This window comes from Papio anubis, chromosome 9 (assembly GCF_008728515.1).
Source record: "Papio anubis isolate 15944 chromosome 9, Panubis1.0, whole genome shotgun sequence".
In the NCBI taxonomy this organism is placed as follows: Eukaryota; Metazoa; Chordata; class Mammalia; order Primates; family Cercopithecidae; genus Papio; species Papio anubis.
In genome coordinates, this window is record NC_044984.1 from 90,110,312 (window position 1) to 90,128,695 (window position 18,384).

The window sequence follows — 18,384 nt, forward strand, 5'->3', positions numbered from 1 at the left end:
TTTGTATTTTTAGTAGAGATGGGGTTTCACCGTGTTAGCCAGGATGGTCTCCATCTCCTGACCTCATGATCCACCCGCCTTGGCCTCCCAAAGTGCTGGGATTATAGGTGTGAGCCACCGTGCCCGGCCAGACTCACTTTTTAAAGACAGAGATTGGGTAAGGCTCTCCTTGCTAATGAAAGGAGGCTGGGAAAAAACAACAAACCAACCACATACACAAAATCCCAAACTATTATTCATGGCCATTTGATGAAATTCTTAAAAAGGGCTCTGCATTTCAGCCAGCATCTAGTCCTGCAAATTATGTAGCTAGTCCTTAAGTCACCTAGAAATGAATCCAAGTTGCCCTCCTGGTTTTCAAAGAATAGATATAATACAATGAAATTAGATTAGAGATCATCAGTAAAAAAATACCACTTTTTGTTTCTTTTGTTTTTGAGATGGAGTCTCCCTTGTCACCCAGGGTGGAGTGCAATAGCCTGATCTCAGTTTACTGCAACCTCTGCATTCCAGGTTCAAGTGATTCTCCTGCCTTAGCCTCCCAAGTAGTTGGGACTACAGGCACGTGCCACCACACCCAGATAATTTTTTTGTATTTTTTAGTAGAGATGGGGTTTTGTTATGTTGGCCAGGCTGGTCTTCAACTCTTGACCTCAGGTGATCCACCCACTTCAGCCTCCCAAAGTGCTGGGATTGCAGGTGTAAGCCACCGTGCCCAGCCCCGGGTAAAAAAAAAAATTCTAAAACTCTAATGTTTGAGCAATTAAATATCCTAGACAACTCAATGGATTAAAGAGAAATTCTTAATGGTAATTAGAAAAACATTAGAACTTGAATGATAATGAAGATACTACATATAAAGGCCAATGGGATCCAGATAAAGAGATCTTATAAGGAAATGTATAACCTTAAGAGAACTTGTTAAAAATAAGAAAGACTGAAAGTAAACGAGTTAATAATCACTGGACTCACAAAGGTAGAAAAGGAATAAAAAAGTAAACTTAAAGAAAACATAAAAAAAGAAATAATAAAGATAAGAGCAGAATTAGGGAAATAAAGAAAAATTAAATAGATTGATCAAGTTAACCAAAAGTTAACCTTTGAGAAAAGCAAATTAAGATCAGTATAAGACAATAAGAAAAAGACACAGATAAGCTTAGGGACAAAAAGAAGATTAAGGACAGATTGAGTAAAGGTTTAATAAATTATGAGTGAATACTATGTATAACTCTATGCCAATACAATTTTTTTTAATTAAAATAATTGGTGGCTGGGCAAGGTGGCTCACGCCTGTAATCCCAGCACTTTGTGAGAGTGAGGTGGGTGGATCATGAGGTCAGGAGATCGAGACCATCTTGGCTAACACTGTGAAACCCCATCTCTACTAAAAGTACAAAAAAATTAGCTGGACGTGGTGGCACGTGCCTGTAGTCCCAGCTACTTGGGAGGCTGAGAATTGCTTGAACCCGGGAGGTAGAGGTTGCAGTTAGCCAAGATTGTGCCACTGCACTCCAGCCTGGGTGACAGAGCGAGACTCCATCTCAAAAAAAAAAAAAAAAAGAATTGGCAATTTTCTAGAAAACTTTGATTACCAACACCAAATCACAAATAAAACAAATTAATAACCATGACAGATGTCGAATCAGTAATACTTTCATCTACTCATAGACATTGTGTCTCGATGGTTTTGTAGATAAATTCTAACAAAAATTCAAGTAACAGATGATTCTATTCTTATATAAATAATTGCAGAGAGTAGAAAAAAAACATAGTGGGTAAGGGGACCTCCTAACTTACTCAAATATACAATGCAATACATTAAATTATAGATCAATATCAATTATAAACATCAATACGAAAATCCTAAGCAAGCAAATAAACAAATAAAAGACAAAATCCCTAGCAGATCAAATTCAGCAATGTATGAATAAAAATACATCGCAGCAAATAAAACTTATCCTAGGACTAAAAGAATGCTTGATAATAATTGCCATTCTGACAAACAACAGATGCTGGCAAGGCTGTGGAGTAATAGGAATGCTTTTACACTGTTTGCAGAAGTGTAAATTAGTTCAGCCATTGTGGAAGACAGTGTGGTGATTCCTCAAGGAGCTAGAACCAGAAATACCATTTGGCCTGGCAATCCCATTACTGGGTTCATATACAAAGGATTATAAATCATTCTACTATAAAGACACATGCACATGTATGTTTATTGCAGCACTATTTACAATAGCAAAGACTTGAAGCCAACCCAAATGCCCATCAAAGATAGACTGGATAAAGAAAATGTGACACATATACACAATGGAATACTATGCAGCCATAAAAAAGGATGAGTTCGTGTCCTTTGCAGGGACATGGATGAAGCTAGAAGCCATCATTCTCAGTAAACTAACACAGGAACAGAAAACCAAATACCACATGTTCTCACTCATAAGTGGGAGTTGAACAATGAGAACACATGGACACAGGTAGGGGAACAACACACACTGGGGCCTATCAGGGGTGTGGGGGATGAGGGGAGGGAGAGCATTAGGACAAATACCTAATGCGTGCAGGGCTTAAAACCTAGATAAGGGGTTGATAGGTGCAGCAAACCACTATGACACATGTATACCTATGTAACAAACCTGCACACTCTGCACATGTATCCCAGAAGTTAAAAAAAAAAAAGAATAGTTTGATAGCAGAAAAAAATTATTTTCAAATACCACATTGATAGATTACAGGAGAAAAACTGTCTGATTTTCCCAAAAGATGCAGATAAGGCATTCAACTAAACACAAAACTCATTAATAATAAAATTAGAAATAGAAGAGAATGACATTTACTTGATAAAGGCTACCTATCAAAAATCAATGTCAAGTTTTATAGTGGTGAAATTTCAAACTATTTCCATCAAATTTGGGAAAACATTGTACTGGAGTCAAAAAAAATGAGGCATGAGAACTACATAAGTAAGACAAAACTGTCCTTATTTGTCAATAACATGATGGCCTACATTAGAAAATCCAAGATAATCCATACACACTGGAATCAGTAAACAAGTTCAGCAAAGTCGCTGGATACAAGCTCAAAACACACACACACACACACACACACACACACACACACAAAAAGAATACTCCTTTATATCATTTTAAAAATTCAGGTAAAGAACACTTTCCCAATAGCAATAAAATCTAAAGGTATCTAGGAGTAAATCTAATCAAAGACAGGTCAAACCATTTTGGAGAAAAGTGACAAATGCTATTGAAAGGCCTTAAAGAGGACCTTAATATATAGAAAGGTATCTTCACGTCTGGGACTACTCAATATTACAAAGCTATCACTTTTTTCAAAATGATCTATAAAGTCAATGCAATTGCAATAAAAATCCCAACAGAGGCTTTTGTGGGATTTAATAAACTTAATCTAAAATTCACACAAAAGGCAAAGAACTGATAGCTAAGATAATTTTAAGAAAGAACAATGTAATGAAGGGACTTGACATATCAGATATCAGGACTCATTATAAAACTATAATAATATATTGTGGTGTTGGCTCATGAAACATGATGGAAAGACAAGATACAGATCCATTCATATATAGACACTTGATATACGATAAGGTAGCATTACAAATAATGGCCTCAGCCACTCATTCCCATGACCACATCTTAGACATCGCCATTATCAATAACTGCTACTCTTCCAATCTCAATTTCAAGCATCCCATTCTTTGACCTCTACATCCTATCCTAGCTTGCGTCCAACTTCAACCATCCTTTGAAACCCTATAATCCTTGATCCTACCTCATTTCACCCTCATATCCCTGTTTACCCAGTTTAAATTCCACGAGCAGTTATTGCCCTCTTGCTTCATTCTCGCTTGGAAAAACCTCAATCCAGCTTAAAGTCATCTCTTTGTGTATGCCTGCATCCACAACGCTGAATGTGACTAGGGAGAACACACAACCATGCTGACTGGTGTTACTCTAAATGCCACACCTCTGCTTGAAATGCTCCAATGGCTTCCATCCAGGTGAAATGAGGACCAGGTGAACGCCAAGGTCCTCACAGTGGCCTCTGCAGCCTCGTTACATTTCCTCTTCCACGTGTCTTCCCAGCTTACTCTGCTCCAGCCACACTGGCCTTCTTGCTGTTTCCTGAACTCCTCCTCAGGGCTTTAAAGACTTGCTATATCTTCTGCCTAAACTCCCTTTCCTCTGCCACCTGTATAGCTATCTTTCTTACCTCCTTTAGATTTTTTTTCCCCCTCAAATGTCACTTTCATAGGGCTTACCCTGACCACCTTATTTAAAAGTATGTTCCTCTAAAATATATCTTATCCCCTGTCCCTGCATTATTTTTCTATTATACTAAACATTTATTATACTAAATATTTTATTTGTTTATTAGCTGTTTTCCTTCACTAGAAGGTAGGAGACACAGAGGCAGGGATTTCATCTGTTTTGTTCACTTACTTTATTTACAGTACTGCCACATGACAGAGGTACTTAAGAAGTATCTGTTGGAGGAATGAATAAATTTATAAAGAACTACTACAAATTAGTAAGAAAATTACAGATAGGAAATTCACGGAAAAGGAAACCTGAATGGCCAAGAATAAAGACAGGTACTTCTATAACCATTTAAACTGTGAACATTTAAAACTGTGAAAACCATTCTTAGGGCAGCAGCCCGCAAGCTATAGAAAAGCAGGTGGCTGACTTGGCTTGAGGGCTGCGGTTTGCCAGCCCCTGGCCTGGTGACACACCTTCTCAAGCGCACAAAGTCACATACAAGAGAACATTCAGGGCAGTGTTATTTATAATGGTGGAAAATTAGAAATTGGAGATATCCTAAATGGCAAACAAATGAGAGAATAAAAATGGTATATTCATATAACCGCTTTTATTTTTTTTTATTTTTTGAGACAGAGTCTTGCTCTGTCCCCCAGGCTGGAGTGCAGTGGCGCGATCTCAGCTCACTGCAAGCTCCGCCTCCTGGGTTCACGCCATTCTCCTGCCTCTGCCTCCTGAGTAGCTGGGACCACAGACGCCCGCCACCTCGCCAGGCTAATTTTTTTGGTATTTTTTTTAGTAGAGACGGGGTTTCACCTTGTTAGCCAGGATGGTCTCGATCTCCTGACCTCGTGATCCGCCCACCTCAGCCTCCCAAAGTGCTGGGATTACAGGCGTGAGCCACCGCACCCGGCTATATAACCGCTTTTATATGAATTTTTTTTGAGATGGATAAACCTCAAAACACTACATAAACAGGTAAAAAATGTTTTGCTTATTTACATTTCAGAGATGGCCTCTTGCTATGCTGCCCTGGAGTTCTGCAGCTATTTACAGGTGCTATTATGGTGCATTACAGCCTCAGACTTCTGGGCTCAAGTGATCCTCTTGCTTTAGCTTCCTGAGTAGCTGGTACTACAGGTGCATGCCACCAAGCCTGGCTACCAAAAACATTTTAAAAGAGTAGAGAAGATATCATGATGTGCATGGAATTCTGAAATACTCAATATATATATAAGTAATAAAATAGTAAAAACGTGAAAGTGGATGATCAACACCAAGTCCACCATTATGGTTATTCTGTGGACAAAGGGAGGCAACTGGGCTTGTGTCTGGGTACATCAGGGACTTCAAAAGCATCTGTAACATTTTATAACTTAAATGAGAATATGAAGCAATTATGGCAAAGTGTGTGATTTGCTAACCCTTTGAAGGTGTGTGTATGGGTGCTCATCGCATAACATTTTTACTATTTGTAATGTTTCATAATAAAATATATTTAACTTGCTGTGAGTTTAATTTGGAGCATTTGGTGAGCACTTTATATCCAAGTGTTGACACAAGATTTCATGCCCACATTTGAGTTCGTGTTAAGGAACAAGTCAGCACTAAATACAATAACTTGCTTTTCTACAAGAAAAGAATAGGGGCAAGATGAATACAAAAACTGAGAATTCATACCACCATCATGGCATGCCCTTTAAAAGAAGAAACAGAACAATATCATAGGGAAATTGAGTCAGAAGAAATAGGAGCCCATATTGAGTAAACTCAAAGAGCTTTATTTATGTAGTGAGCAGTGTTTTGGCTTTGGTACACATCATTTTTCATATTCAGTTAATGTCATTAATTTGAATTTTTTGGCTTCATTATTTGGCTTATATTTAGTTTGTAAAATTACTTTTGCTTTCTAATTGTAAAAAAGCTATAAATATAAGGAGTTCACATCTGGCTTTTGCTTTGTACCTATTAAGTTAAGCTAGGTTTCTAAGAATATTTTTCCTTTCAATGGATCTGTACATTTCCAAACCTAATGTATTCAGTAGGCACTTTTCTTTTTTTCTTTTTTGAAACAAGGTCTTGCTCTGTCACCCAGGCTGCAGTGCAGTGGCATGATCACAGCTCACTGCAGCCTTGACGGCTCAAGTGATCCTCCCACCTTAGCCTCTCAAGTAGCTGGGACTACAGGTGTGTGCCAACACACTGGGCTTTTCATTTTTGTAGAGATAACTCTTGCTATGTTCCCCAGGATGGTCTTGAACTCTCAGGCTTAAGCAATCCTTCTGCCTTGGGCTCCCAAAATGCTGGGATTATACTCACCCCACTCAGTAGGCTCTTAACTGTGTTTTAGAGTGAGAAAAACATACCAAAGTATTAACAGTGGAATAATGAAATTTTTGGTGACCTTTTTTTTTTTACTATGATGTTTTACATTTTCCAAATTTTCTATACCAACTACATATATCACTCTAATCATCAGAAAACAAACAGAAATGTGTTAAAATACCCCTTAGCTATATTTCACAGTTTCATGTTTATGGGGGTCACTATTTTATTACACCATTAAACCCCAGAACTAAAGTGTTCCCCTCATAGGATCCAAAAGCTGGACCTCAGTTTGTCACATATCACTGTTACACAAGACCAGACCTGAAAATACGACGCCTGGTTACATCCATCTCACCTGAGTGTAGAAGTGCGGAAAACCCCTGTGCATCCTCCCACTCCCAGGCTGGTTCGCTCTTATTGTGCACGGGACGGAAGTCAGGAACTTCGTGATACCAGTCTATGTCTGTGTTGCTAACAAAATAGAAAATGATAAAGAACATATTGAGGAATTTTTTAGAACTTGTATAGAAATGAATCTATAGAGATTTAAACCTTATCTTCTACCTTCCCATTTTTCCTTTTTCCAGAAATATTCCACAATAAGGAACTATTGTGAAGACAAATAATTTATTCCGCAAAATGAACTAGATGATCTCTAGAATCTTGCAAGAACAAATTACTTGAGTTTGTAATTTGACAAAAATTCTTGGTTTTGTTTTGTTTTGTTTTAAAACAGAGTTTTACTCTTGTTGCCCAGGCTGTAGTGCAATGGTGCAATCTTGGCTCATTGCAAACTCCGCCTCCCAGGTTCAAGCGATTCTCCTGCCTCAGCCTCCTGAATAGCTGGGATTACTGGCACCTACTACCATGCCCAGCTAATCTTTTTTTTTTTTTTTTTTTTTTTTTTTAGTAGAGATGGGGTTTTATCATGTTGGGCAGGCTCATCTCGAACTCCTGACTTCAAGTGATCCACCTGCCTCAACCTCCCAAAGTGTTGGGATTATAGGTGTGAGCCACTGTGCCTGGTCTGACAAAAATTCTGTAAAAGGGATGTGCAAATATATTTTTGCTTCATTAACAGAATGCAAGATTTTCCAATCACTATAGGTTTTCAAAAGAGTCTGAAATACATGCAGCTGAGAGCAAGAGCCATGCACATTCACCTGCTGCTGCAGTCTCCAGTGATAGGGTCGCAGCTCCCCGCACAGTCACATGGTCGACAGCCATAGTCTCCGAAGCCCCAGTATCCCACCATGCACCTGTCACAATGTCGCCCTGCCACCCCAGGCTTGCAGGGGCAGTCACCATTGCTGGGGTCGCAGAAGGTCACTGAGTTGGCAGGAAGGACAGCTGATCCTACTGGATGGCAGGAACATGCTACAATAGAGAGGACAGAGAGGACACGCAAGGACCATGAGTGACTGTAGATCACCTGTGTGAACATTAGGCTTGACCATCCCCAAGTGGCTTCCCTTTACCACACAGCACACTTCTGAGACTCCTCCTTTAGCCAGTGAGTGTATGCTCAGAGAATGAAAGCTAATTAAATGACAGATAAGCGAGATATAATCAGAAAAGCATGTCTGCTGCAAAAATAAACACATAATTTATCCTAATATGGAAGGCATGAAATATGAATGCCCTTTGGTTGGGGTGATGAGGACGAACCAGCAAAGAGACAGAGTGGAAGGATTCAGTAAGAAAGGAAAAGACATCGCGAGAGTATAGTGTTCTGGAAGCCAAACAAAGAAGGTTTCAAGAAGGGGGCTGCATCGGCTGTGGCAGATGTTGAAAGGTCAAAGAAGATGGGGCATGTGATGGAGTATTGCACTGAACGGCATGAAGGCTGCTGCTGTTCTTCACAGGAAGAGTTTCAGTGTAATACACAGTGAGATGGAACCCAGTGGAAGAGGATTCAGGGGAGAATGGGAGTAGAGGAATTCGAGCATGCGAACAGCAGCTCTTTTGAGGAGCTTTTCTTTCTTTTTTTTTTTTTTTTGAGAGAGGGTCTCACCCTATCACCAAGTCCAGAGTGCAGTGGTATCCCCATGGCTCACTGCAGCCTCAACCTCCTGAGCTCAAGCGATCCTCCTGCCTTAATCTCCCGAGTAGGTGGGACTACAAGCTGGCACCATCATGCCTGGCTAATTAAAAATTTTTTTTTTTTTTTTTTTGTAGAGGCAAGGTCTTGCTATGTTGCCCAGGCTGGTCTCAAACTCCTGGCCTCAAACAATCCTCTCACCTTGGCCTCCCAAGTACTGGGCTACAGGTGTGAGACACTGTGCCCGGCCACAAGTCCTTAATACTAATCAAAAGTCCTTCTCCTTAGCCCTCTCCCTATTCCCAGAATTGCTTATTGCTCAGTTTGACAACCTGCAGTCATTTCTTTGTTCTTGGGATGGCAAAAATAGTTGACCGTGTGTGTGTGTGTGTGTGTGTATGTTTGTATACAGACATACAGACACACTTTTTTCACATATATGTATGTGTGAAATGTGCTTTTTGGGCTTATCACAAATTCATGAGCCCTAACTTCAGTTTTATCTCCAAACCAATGCTCACCAACTCTATTTTTGCTTTTTTGAGACAGGGTCTTTTCTTGTTCCAGGCTGGAATGCAGTGGTGCTATCTCCACTCACTGTAGCCTCAACTTCCTGGGTTCAAGCAATCCTCCTGCTTCAGCCTCCCAGAGAGCTGGGACTATAGGTACACGCCACTATGCCCAGCTAATTTTTTTGTTTTTTGTAGAGATGGGGTTTCACCATGTCCAGGTTGGTCTCAAACTCCTGGACTCAAGCGATCTGCCCACCTTGACCTCCCAAAATGCTGGCATTGATTACGGGCGTGAGCCACTGTGCCTGGTCCATCAACTCTATTTATTCAATTTTACCTGGATTTAAAAAAATAATAATATTTCTTACAGTGGCTGTCTCAGAAATTCCCTAGGCTTCTCAACCAACCTACCCACTTAGTCTGATTCTAATTCGCTGGTAGGGTCCTCTGGAAAATCTTTTCTCCATTTCAAAATCTTTTTCATCTTCCCACTGCTTTCTCTGAGAATCAAGTGAGAAACACTGGGAGAAACCTCGATTGACGGCTCTGCGTCCCAGAGCCTCTGTGACCTCAGGCGAGAAATATAACTTTCCTGAATCTTTCTTTCCTTATTGTGGTATCTACATCTCACAGAGAGTTCATGCAGTCACACACTGAAGAAGCCAGTTCTTCATGCTGCACCTTCTCAACAAATATTCTCAACCCTGTTCTCTCATGTTTCCCCTTGGAAACTTCTTTTATTGATTATTTTTCCTTTAAAATATCAGTTTGGCTTCAAATCTCCACTACTGACTAACTGTATGACTTTGAGCAAGATACCTAGGCTCTCACCTCAGTTCCCTTATCTGTAATGAAACTAAAAATGGGACCTATCCTCATGTAGTGGTAAGGATAAAAAGAGATTATGCATCCAAAGCAGTTAATGATGTCTGGTACATGATTAATAGTAAATTAATTAATCCAATAGATAATTCTTTTTTTCTTTAGAGAATAGTAATAAATTACTATTAATTAATAGTAAATTAATCCAATAGATAATTCTTTTTTTTTTCTTTCACTCTGTCACTCAGGCTGAAGTGCAATGGCGTGTCACTGCTCACTGCAGCCTCTACCTCCCAGGCTCAAGAGATCTTCCCACCTCAGCCTCCCAAGTAGTTGGGACTATGGGCACATGCCACCACACCTGGCTAGTTTTTATTTTTATTTTTTTGTAGAGACAGGGTCTCACTATGTTGCTCAGGCAGTCTTGAACTCCCGGGCTCAAGTGATCCTCTTGCCTTGGCCTCCCAAAGTGCTGGGATTACAGGTGCAAGCCACTGTGCCCGTCAGATAATTCTTATAGAGATATAGGATCTATGTCTATCTGAGAAATGGTGCCAGTCCTCAGGGAACTTACAGTCTTGTGGGGGAAACAGAGAAGTAAATAAAAGATTTGCATCCATGTGATGTGCTATAACAGAGGTATACATAAAGCACCGTGGGAACACAGAGGAAAGGTGAAGGCAACACAGGCTGAGGGAATCAGGTGGGATCCACAAAGGAGGGGTCATTTAGCGATCCGAGCCAGATCGTAAAAGATGAATAGGAGTTTGCAAGTTGTAAAGGAGGGCAAGGGGCTGGGTGTGGTGGCTCACACCTGTAATCCCTGCATATCGGGAGGCTGAGGTGGGTGGATCACTTGAGGTCAGGAGACCAAGACCGGCCTGGCCAGCATGGTGAAACCTCATTTCTACTAAAATACAAAAATTAGCCAGACGTGATGGTGCACGCCTGTAGTCCCAGCTACTCAGGAGGCTGAGGCAGGAGAATCGCTTGAACCTGGGAGGCCCAGGTTGCAGTGAGTGAGATTGCACCACTGCCCTCCAGCCTGGGTGACAGAGTGAGACTCCGTCTCATTAAAAAAAAAAAAAAAAAAAAAAAGAAAAAAAAAGAAAGAAAAGAAAAGGAGGGCAAGGAAGGTAAATGCTGATTCCAGCTCAATCTTTAGACACTTTCCCCAGTGCATCTTTTTAAAATAAATTTTTCATAAATAAATTGTGGTAAGAAACACATACCATACAGTTGACCGTCTTAGCCATTTTTGGGTGTACTGTTCACCCCCACTGCATTTTACGTTTCTGCATTGTGTGGGAGCTCTTACTGCATCCTGGAAATGCTACGCTCTCTGATGCCTCAGTGCCCCTGGCCCTTGGCCATGCCTGTGTGGCCTTTCCCCACCTTGTCCATCTAGATTCTGACAGGCTTTCTTGTCCCACTCCCTCCAGACAGTTACGTACTCTCTCCTCTATGCTGCCTCTTTGCATATATTTCTATTTTGTGCCTATCACAGTGCATCATTATTATTATTTTTTCCATTGGAAAAGGATTTTATTTCACCATAAAAATACAACTAGAATAAACATCATCTTTCCTAATGTGAATGTTACAGCTATTTTTAAGTATTTCTGAGCTTCACTTTGAAAAGCAAACGATTATAAAATTTAACAAGTTTGCAGCCTTAAATCTGTTTGAGACAGTCCATGTAAAAATAATTTAGTGAACAGCCTCTTTTCTTTTTTTTTGTGATGGAGTCTTGCTTTATTGCCCAGGATGTAGTGCAGTGGTGTAATCTCGGCTCACTGCAACCTCCGTCTCCCGGGTTCAATCTATTCTCTTCCCTCAGCCGCCCAAGTAGCTGGGATTATAGCTGGGAAAAATAGCCACCATACCTGGCTATTTTTTGTATTTTTAGTAGAGATGGAGTTTCACCATGTTGGCCAGGCCGGTCTCAAACTCCTGACGTCAAGTGATCTGCCTGAGTCAGCCTCCCAAAGTGCTGGAATTACAGACATGAGCCACTACACTCAGCCACAAAACAGCTTCTTAAAAAAATTATTTGTTGATATGCTTGTCATCCATACTACTAGAGTCTGAATTCATTGACAGAGGATCTTTATCTTCTTATTTTTATTTTTGGCGCCCCAGAACAGTGTCTAGTACATCATAGATGCCCTAATCAGCGTTTGTGGAATTGACCTGGAGGACATTCCAGGCTGTGGGAATCCTATGTGAAAGGGCATGGCCCATGTGGGGAATGTGAGAAGTTTAGTGTGCCTGAGTGGACACTGAGTGGAAAGCAGTTGAAGGAGATGAGGCAGAAGAAAAGCTGTAGAGTCAGGTCAGATGGTGATAGGATCCCAGGTTGTGGAAATGCCTAGCTTTGGAGGTTGAATTTTGTCCTATGGGCATAATGAATCATAAGAAGTTGTAAAGCAGAATTATGACATGGTTAAAATTGAATTTTGACAGACACTTTGGAGGCATTGTATAGACTAGAGTGGGGAGAGGCTGGTGGCAGCATAATCAAAGAAAAGAAAGACAGCAAGGAAATGACTAAGACAGTAGGTGTGGGAATGGGAGGTAAGTTTGGATACAAAAAACTTATTTTTTAAAGTTAGAATAGATAGGGTTTGGAGACCATCTGGAAGAGGAAGAAAGAGTTGTTGAGGGACAAATAGAAGTTGGGGAAGATTTTCAGGTGTCTAGTTCATGAAACTGAATGATTAGTGACATTATTCACAAAGATCTAGAAGAGAGGACTGGAGAAAGTTGGGGCAGATAGATCCATGTTGAGGGTGGAGATAGGGAAGGAACGGAAAAAGAATGAGTTTAGGATCAAACACATTAAGCTTGAGATGCTTAAAGGCTATCTTAAATATATCCTGGAAATATTCTGACACTTAGGAGAAAAGTTGGGGTCACAAATAAAGTTTTGAGAGTTGTCACCCAACGGCAGTTGAAATTAGGAGGGCTAGATGAAACTTCCCAGGGACGGTGTGCAGAATGAGAAGATGATCAAGGATAGAACATGGTGGAAACATCCATAGGTACTGGCAGTTGGAGGAGCAATAACTTGCAAAAAGATTATTAAGGAGAAGGTAGAGAAGGAGGAGAAAAAAAAAAAGAAGCCAAAGGATGAGAAAGTTTCAAGCAGTTAACAGTGTCGAACAATGCAGAATGCTCAAGTCACATGCGATGGACAATAGGCCCGTCAATCAGGAGGTCATTGGTGACTTTTGTGAGAACAGAAGCTGGAGAAATACAGGCCCCGATGGTGTACTGTCCTACTGTTTATATCTCTCTTTCATCTCTTTAACCAATAATCATTAGAGCCATAGTTCTCAAACCAGTATGAATGTGTGAGGTTTGCAATTTCTAACATCTGTGCAACCTCCCCCCGCCATCCCTCCCCATAAGCTCTCTTTCATTGAGAACCACTACAATAGAGCATGAAATATTGCTTCTTCTGCAAAAGGTATGAATTATCTTCTTGGGAAGAATCTCATATTCATTCATTTATTAGAATCTCATTCATTGATTGGCTCACTCAACCAACAAATGTTAATAATAATAATTCTAATGTTTATGAAGCATTTGTAGTTTTCAAAATGTGGTCACCCCTTAGCCAAACATGTAAGGTCTTTCGTAGCAGAGCCCTAGCCTACTTTTCCAGTCCTTCCTCTCATTATTCTCTTGCATATAGCCCTTGTTCTAATTAATTGGGACAATTTCTAGACACACCCTCCATCTTTCTTGTTTCTTTTCCTTTATTAATTTCAATATTGAAATCTTTCTTCCCATAACAATCTTTCAAAATTCTACATGTCCTTCAAAACTTATATCAAATGTCACCCCTAAGGGTTGCCATAATTCAACCATTTGGGGTGGTTAGCATGCTCAAGGTAGGAGGTCTGTTGGTATCTTCCCCGTTAAAGACAGAACTTTTGACATACAATGATATTCAGAAAAGAAAAGTGGGGTTCAGCACCCTTCCCTCTGCCACCCCCTCCCATCTCACCAAAGGTGAAGCCACGGCAGTCACTACACTTGCCCATCTAAGGGACAGGTCCACCTTCTTTTAGAAGTCATTCCTTATTCCAATGCAGTTGAGTATGATTTACCCTTTCTTTGTAACCCTCCTGTGCTTTAAAGAAACACTTCTTCTTATAGCTCTGATTGCATTCTTCTTTGCATTAGACAACTGGGGGCTTTCTTTGTCTATCACACCAGCCTGTAAGCTCTTTGCAGTTGAGCATGGGCCTTACTCATCTATCCCCTGCAGTGCTTAGTGGAGGCAGACTTGAGTTTAACTCCTAGCTGAAATTTGTTTTACCTTTCTGAGCCCCACATTTCTATTTTACCAGGTTTTCTTGAGGACTAACCAGAGATAATGTATATCACTAGCACTTAGTAACACATTAGCAAATGGTAGATTACAGCTGCTCAAAAATGACCCTTGAACTGAATTAAAACGCCATGATGTAAGCACTACTTACAAAGGACAATGGAGGAAAACAGCATAGGAGACATTGTTTGAAAGGCTAATAATGTGTGTATTTAAGGCAGCATTTATTTACCCATTCACTTACTTAGCAAACATTTAATGGGCACCCGCTATGTGCTAAGTACTGTGCAAAGTGCCAGGGATCTAACTTGAATCTGCCATGTGCTAAGTACTGTGCAAAGTGCCAGAGATCTGACTTGAATCTGCTATGTGCTAAGTACTGTGCAAAGTGCCAGGGATCTAACTTGAATAAAATAGTCTCGGTCCTTGAAGAGATCCCAAATTTAGAAGAATTATTCCAAGATTTTTAAAAATTGTAATACCGAGGAAAGTAAAGATTTTGCCTCTAAAACATTGAGGTTCTAAGGAGAACATCTTTATAGTCATACAGTTATGGTAATCACTGTCTCTACATTAAATTTCCTAATTTTTTTCTTCACTTGGTTTTTATTATGAGAACATTTAGGCATTTTTCTCTTAAAGTATCAAAGCACTATTGATTTATGGTTTGTTTCTAATTAAGAAATAATTCATGTGGATTGTATAATATGCAATATGAATATATCAAAATGCTATATTCAAAACTGCGTAGACATTACTTAAAATGAATTCACATACTCTAGTATGAAAATTGTATAATTTTGAGATGATGAAACCTACAGTTACTATATCACTCAGTTAAGTCAGTTTGGTTCTTAAAGCAGATAGGAGAGATTTAGCCAGAAGAAAGATATTATAAGAACCCCTTCTATGGTAATATATGGTAGTCCACCACTCCTATCTTTTCCTCTAATAGAAAATGCAAGCATTTTCAGGAGCTGACCTGTCCCTTCTACCATATATTTTTAAAGCTACACTCATTTCAGGAATGGCCAGAGAAGAATGTGTTTCTGTCGTATGTGCTAGTAGATTTCTGTCAGTGTGACTTCTCACGTAATTACAAGATAAAGATACCATTTGGAAACTATGCAGAACTAGCTCCAGGCAGAAGGCCCCGACATCTTCCATGGCATACTTTTTCAAGACCCACACCGAGGTCTGCCTTGCATACTTATCTCCTGAAGCTTGATAGCAGTCAATATCTGACACATACAATCTACATTTCTTATTTTCTTCCAAAATGCAAACATATTTTCTTCTTGTTTGGAAGGAGAAAGGATCTCTTCATGTTCTGGTTCAGTTCTGATTCCCCAACATATATTTCTTACTAATTGTTGATTCTAAAATGCAACCCAAGAACTTACTTTTTCACAATAAATGTCAAAGTTACGACCCAGAGTAACATAAGTTCTTAACTTCAGCTTTGTCTCTTTTTTTTTTGGTGTTGTTGTTTGTTTGTTTTTTGAGACAGAGTCTTGCTCTGTCGCTCAGGGTAGAGTGCAGTGGCGTAATCTTGGCTCACTACAACCTCCGCCTCACAGGTTCAAGCTATTTTCGTGACTCAGCCTCCTGAGTAGCTGGGATTACAGACGTGTGCCACCACGCCTGGCTAATTGTGGTATTTTTAGTAGAGACAGGGTTTTGCCAGTTGGCCAGGCTGGTCTTGACCTCCTGACCTCAAGTGATCCATCTGCCTCAGCCTCCCAAAGTGTTGGGATTACAGGCGTGAGCCACCATGCCCATCCTGTCTTCTTGTTAGACCAGTTGAACCATCATCATATACTATTATACTGACATTAATTATTCTTTTCATTATAATTTTTAGTGTTCACAGCTGTGGTGAACTGTCCTTAAGAGCCAAAATACTACATTGAGTGGTAACCAGGTGTATTTAGAAGCTGTGTGGCCTAGGTGGTAGATCATTCATCATTGGAGTCATCATTTTCCCCCTAAAACATCTCCCCTAACCTGCTCTCACCCACAACCATGGTGGCAAAACAAAATTATTAAAAATGTCAATTTAATTTCCAGATATTTTCACAAGAGTTCATCAATAATGCATGAGACTTGCTTTGAGTAGTACTTTTTTTTTTGAGACAGAGTTTCACTCTTGTTGCCCAGGCTGGAGTGCAATGGTGTGATCTCGGCTCACTGCAACCTTCGCCTCCTGGGTTCAAGTGATTTTCCTGCCTCAGCCTCCCGAGTAGCTGGGATTACAGGCATCTGCCACCACACCCAGCTAATTTTTGTATTTTTAGTAGACATGGAGTTTTACCATGCTGGCCAGGCTGGTCTCAAACTCCTGACCTCCGGTGATCCACTCGCCTCAGCCTCCCAAAGTGCTGGGATTACAGGCGTGAGCTACTGCACCTGGCTGGTACCTTCTTTACCCAAGTGTTCTCCTGGAAGAAAATCTATGGTAACAGTGCAAAAGTTTTGAAACAGATGAGGTAGAGGAAATGAGTACTTTACAAAAGATTTCACAACAGATTCCCTTCAAGTAATGAATTTAGATAATTGCTGAATGTGATAGAAATTTTATCTATAGTTACATGTTTGCAGCAATACATCTGAAAGTGAAGCAGGGCCCCTGGAGCATTTATAGAAGAGGACGCAATGCTGCTGTGTAGGACTTTCTAGCAGGAAACACACCTGTTAATGAAACGATGGATGGACACATTTTCAAATATCTTGTGCATGCATAAGGCTCTAAAACTAATATTTGTATCAATCACAAAGGCTGACAATAAATACAGTTTGAAAATTTGCTGTAAGATTTCTTAGAAGACAGAAAATAAAATAGAGACAATATAATAAAGTTGGTAAGAGCACAAGCTTGGGAATCAGACTAACTGACTAGATCCTAACCAGAACTAGATTCCAGTGATGAGGCTTATTATTTATAAGACCTTGTGAAATTAACTTCTTCAGCTGTCAGTTTTCTCATTAATGAAGGAAGCCACAGGGATGTTTTGTGAGGATTGAGATCATGTATGTAAATACTTAGAAATGTATCAGGCATCTAGTGGCACCAAATGCTAAAAAAAAAAAAAAAGGATATTATTATCTAGATGAAACATATTTGTATAAAAATGTTCACTACCCATTCATTCATTCACTCACAACTTTACCAAAGGGTTATCGAACTTTAAGGTTAACATGAACTATGCTAGGGGCCGAAGATACAAAGATGACTACAAAAAGTCGTATCTCTTGAGTGAGAGAAGAGAGAAGTATAGATAACAACAGGGCAGTAAGCATTATACCCAAGGTAGTTCAGGGTGCATGAGAATACAGGAGCAATGAACTGCCTCATTGCAGATATGGTTTTTTTTAAAAGGAAACTAATGATCTGACTGGCTTTCAAAATAGCCTCCTTTGTATCAGAGAGGAACGCTGCTTTCTTGACTACTCTAAGTTCTATGGAATTAAGTTACTCTCTTGTTATATATTCCTTTCCTTGGACAAAAAAATTTAACCTATTGGCCAGGTGCAGAAGCTCATGCCTGTAATCACAGCACTTTGGGAGGAGGGCGAGGCAGGCAGATCACTTAAGGTCAGGAGTTTGAGACCAGCCTGGGCAACATGGCGAAAGTCCGTCTCTACTAAAAATACAAAAATTAGCTGGGTATAGTGGTGTGTCCCTGGAATCCCAAATACTCAGGAGGCTGAGGCAGGAGAATCGCTTGAATCTGGGAAGTGGAGGCTGCAGTGAGCTGAGATCGTGCCACTGCACTCCAGCCTGGGTGATAGAGCGAGACCCTGTCTCAAAAAAAAAAAATAAAAATAAAAAATAAAAAAGTTAGCCTGTTACTCTCATTTTGTGGATCAGAGTATGTTGAAAAAAAGAAGAGTGTGATCTATGGTCCTGCTGCCCAGAAATATCATGTAGGACAAGAGTCACAGCGGTCAACCTGCATGAATATAAAAAGTATACAAACACAAGCACAAAACAGGAACATAATGGAACCATTATGGCTCCCTTTATTCTGAAGGGATTGCCATAGCCTT

At 40.1% G+C, this 18,384-nt stretch overlaps 1 protein-coding gene across 4 annotated transcripts in view; it reads right to left on the reverse strand.

Moving 5' to 3' along the window:
• The window catches only part of NTN4 (netrin 4), a 122,253-nt gene that overhangs the window by 17,441 nt on the left and 86,428 nt on the right, over positions 1–18,384 (reverse strand). For all 4 annotated transcript variants that reach the window (XM_009181453.3, XM_003906984.5, XM_009181454.4 and 1 more), the window contains 2 exons: positions 7,781–7,994; positions 6,973–7,088 (listed from right to left, as the gene is read on the reverse strand). In XM_009181453.3, the coding sequence (XP_009179717.2) occupies positions 6,973–7,088; positions 7,781–7,994 (330 nt within the window). The remainder of the gene's footprint in view (positions 1–6,972; positions 7,089–7,780; positions 7,995–18,384) is intronic.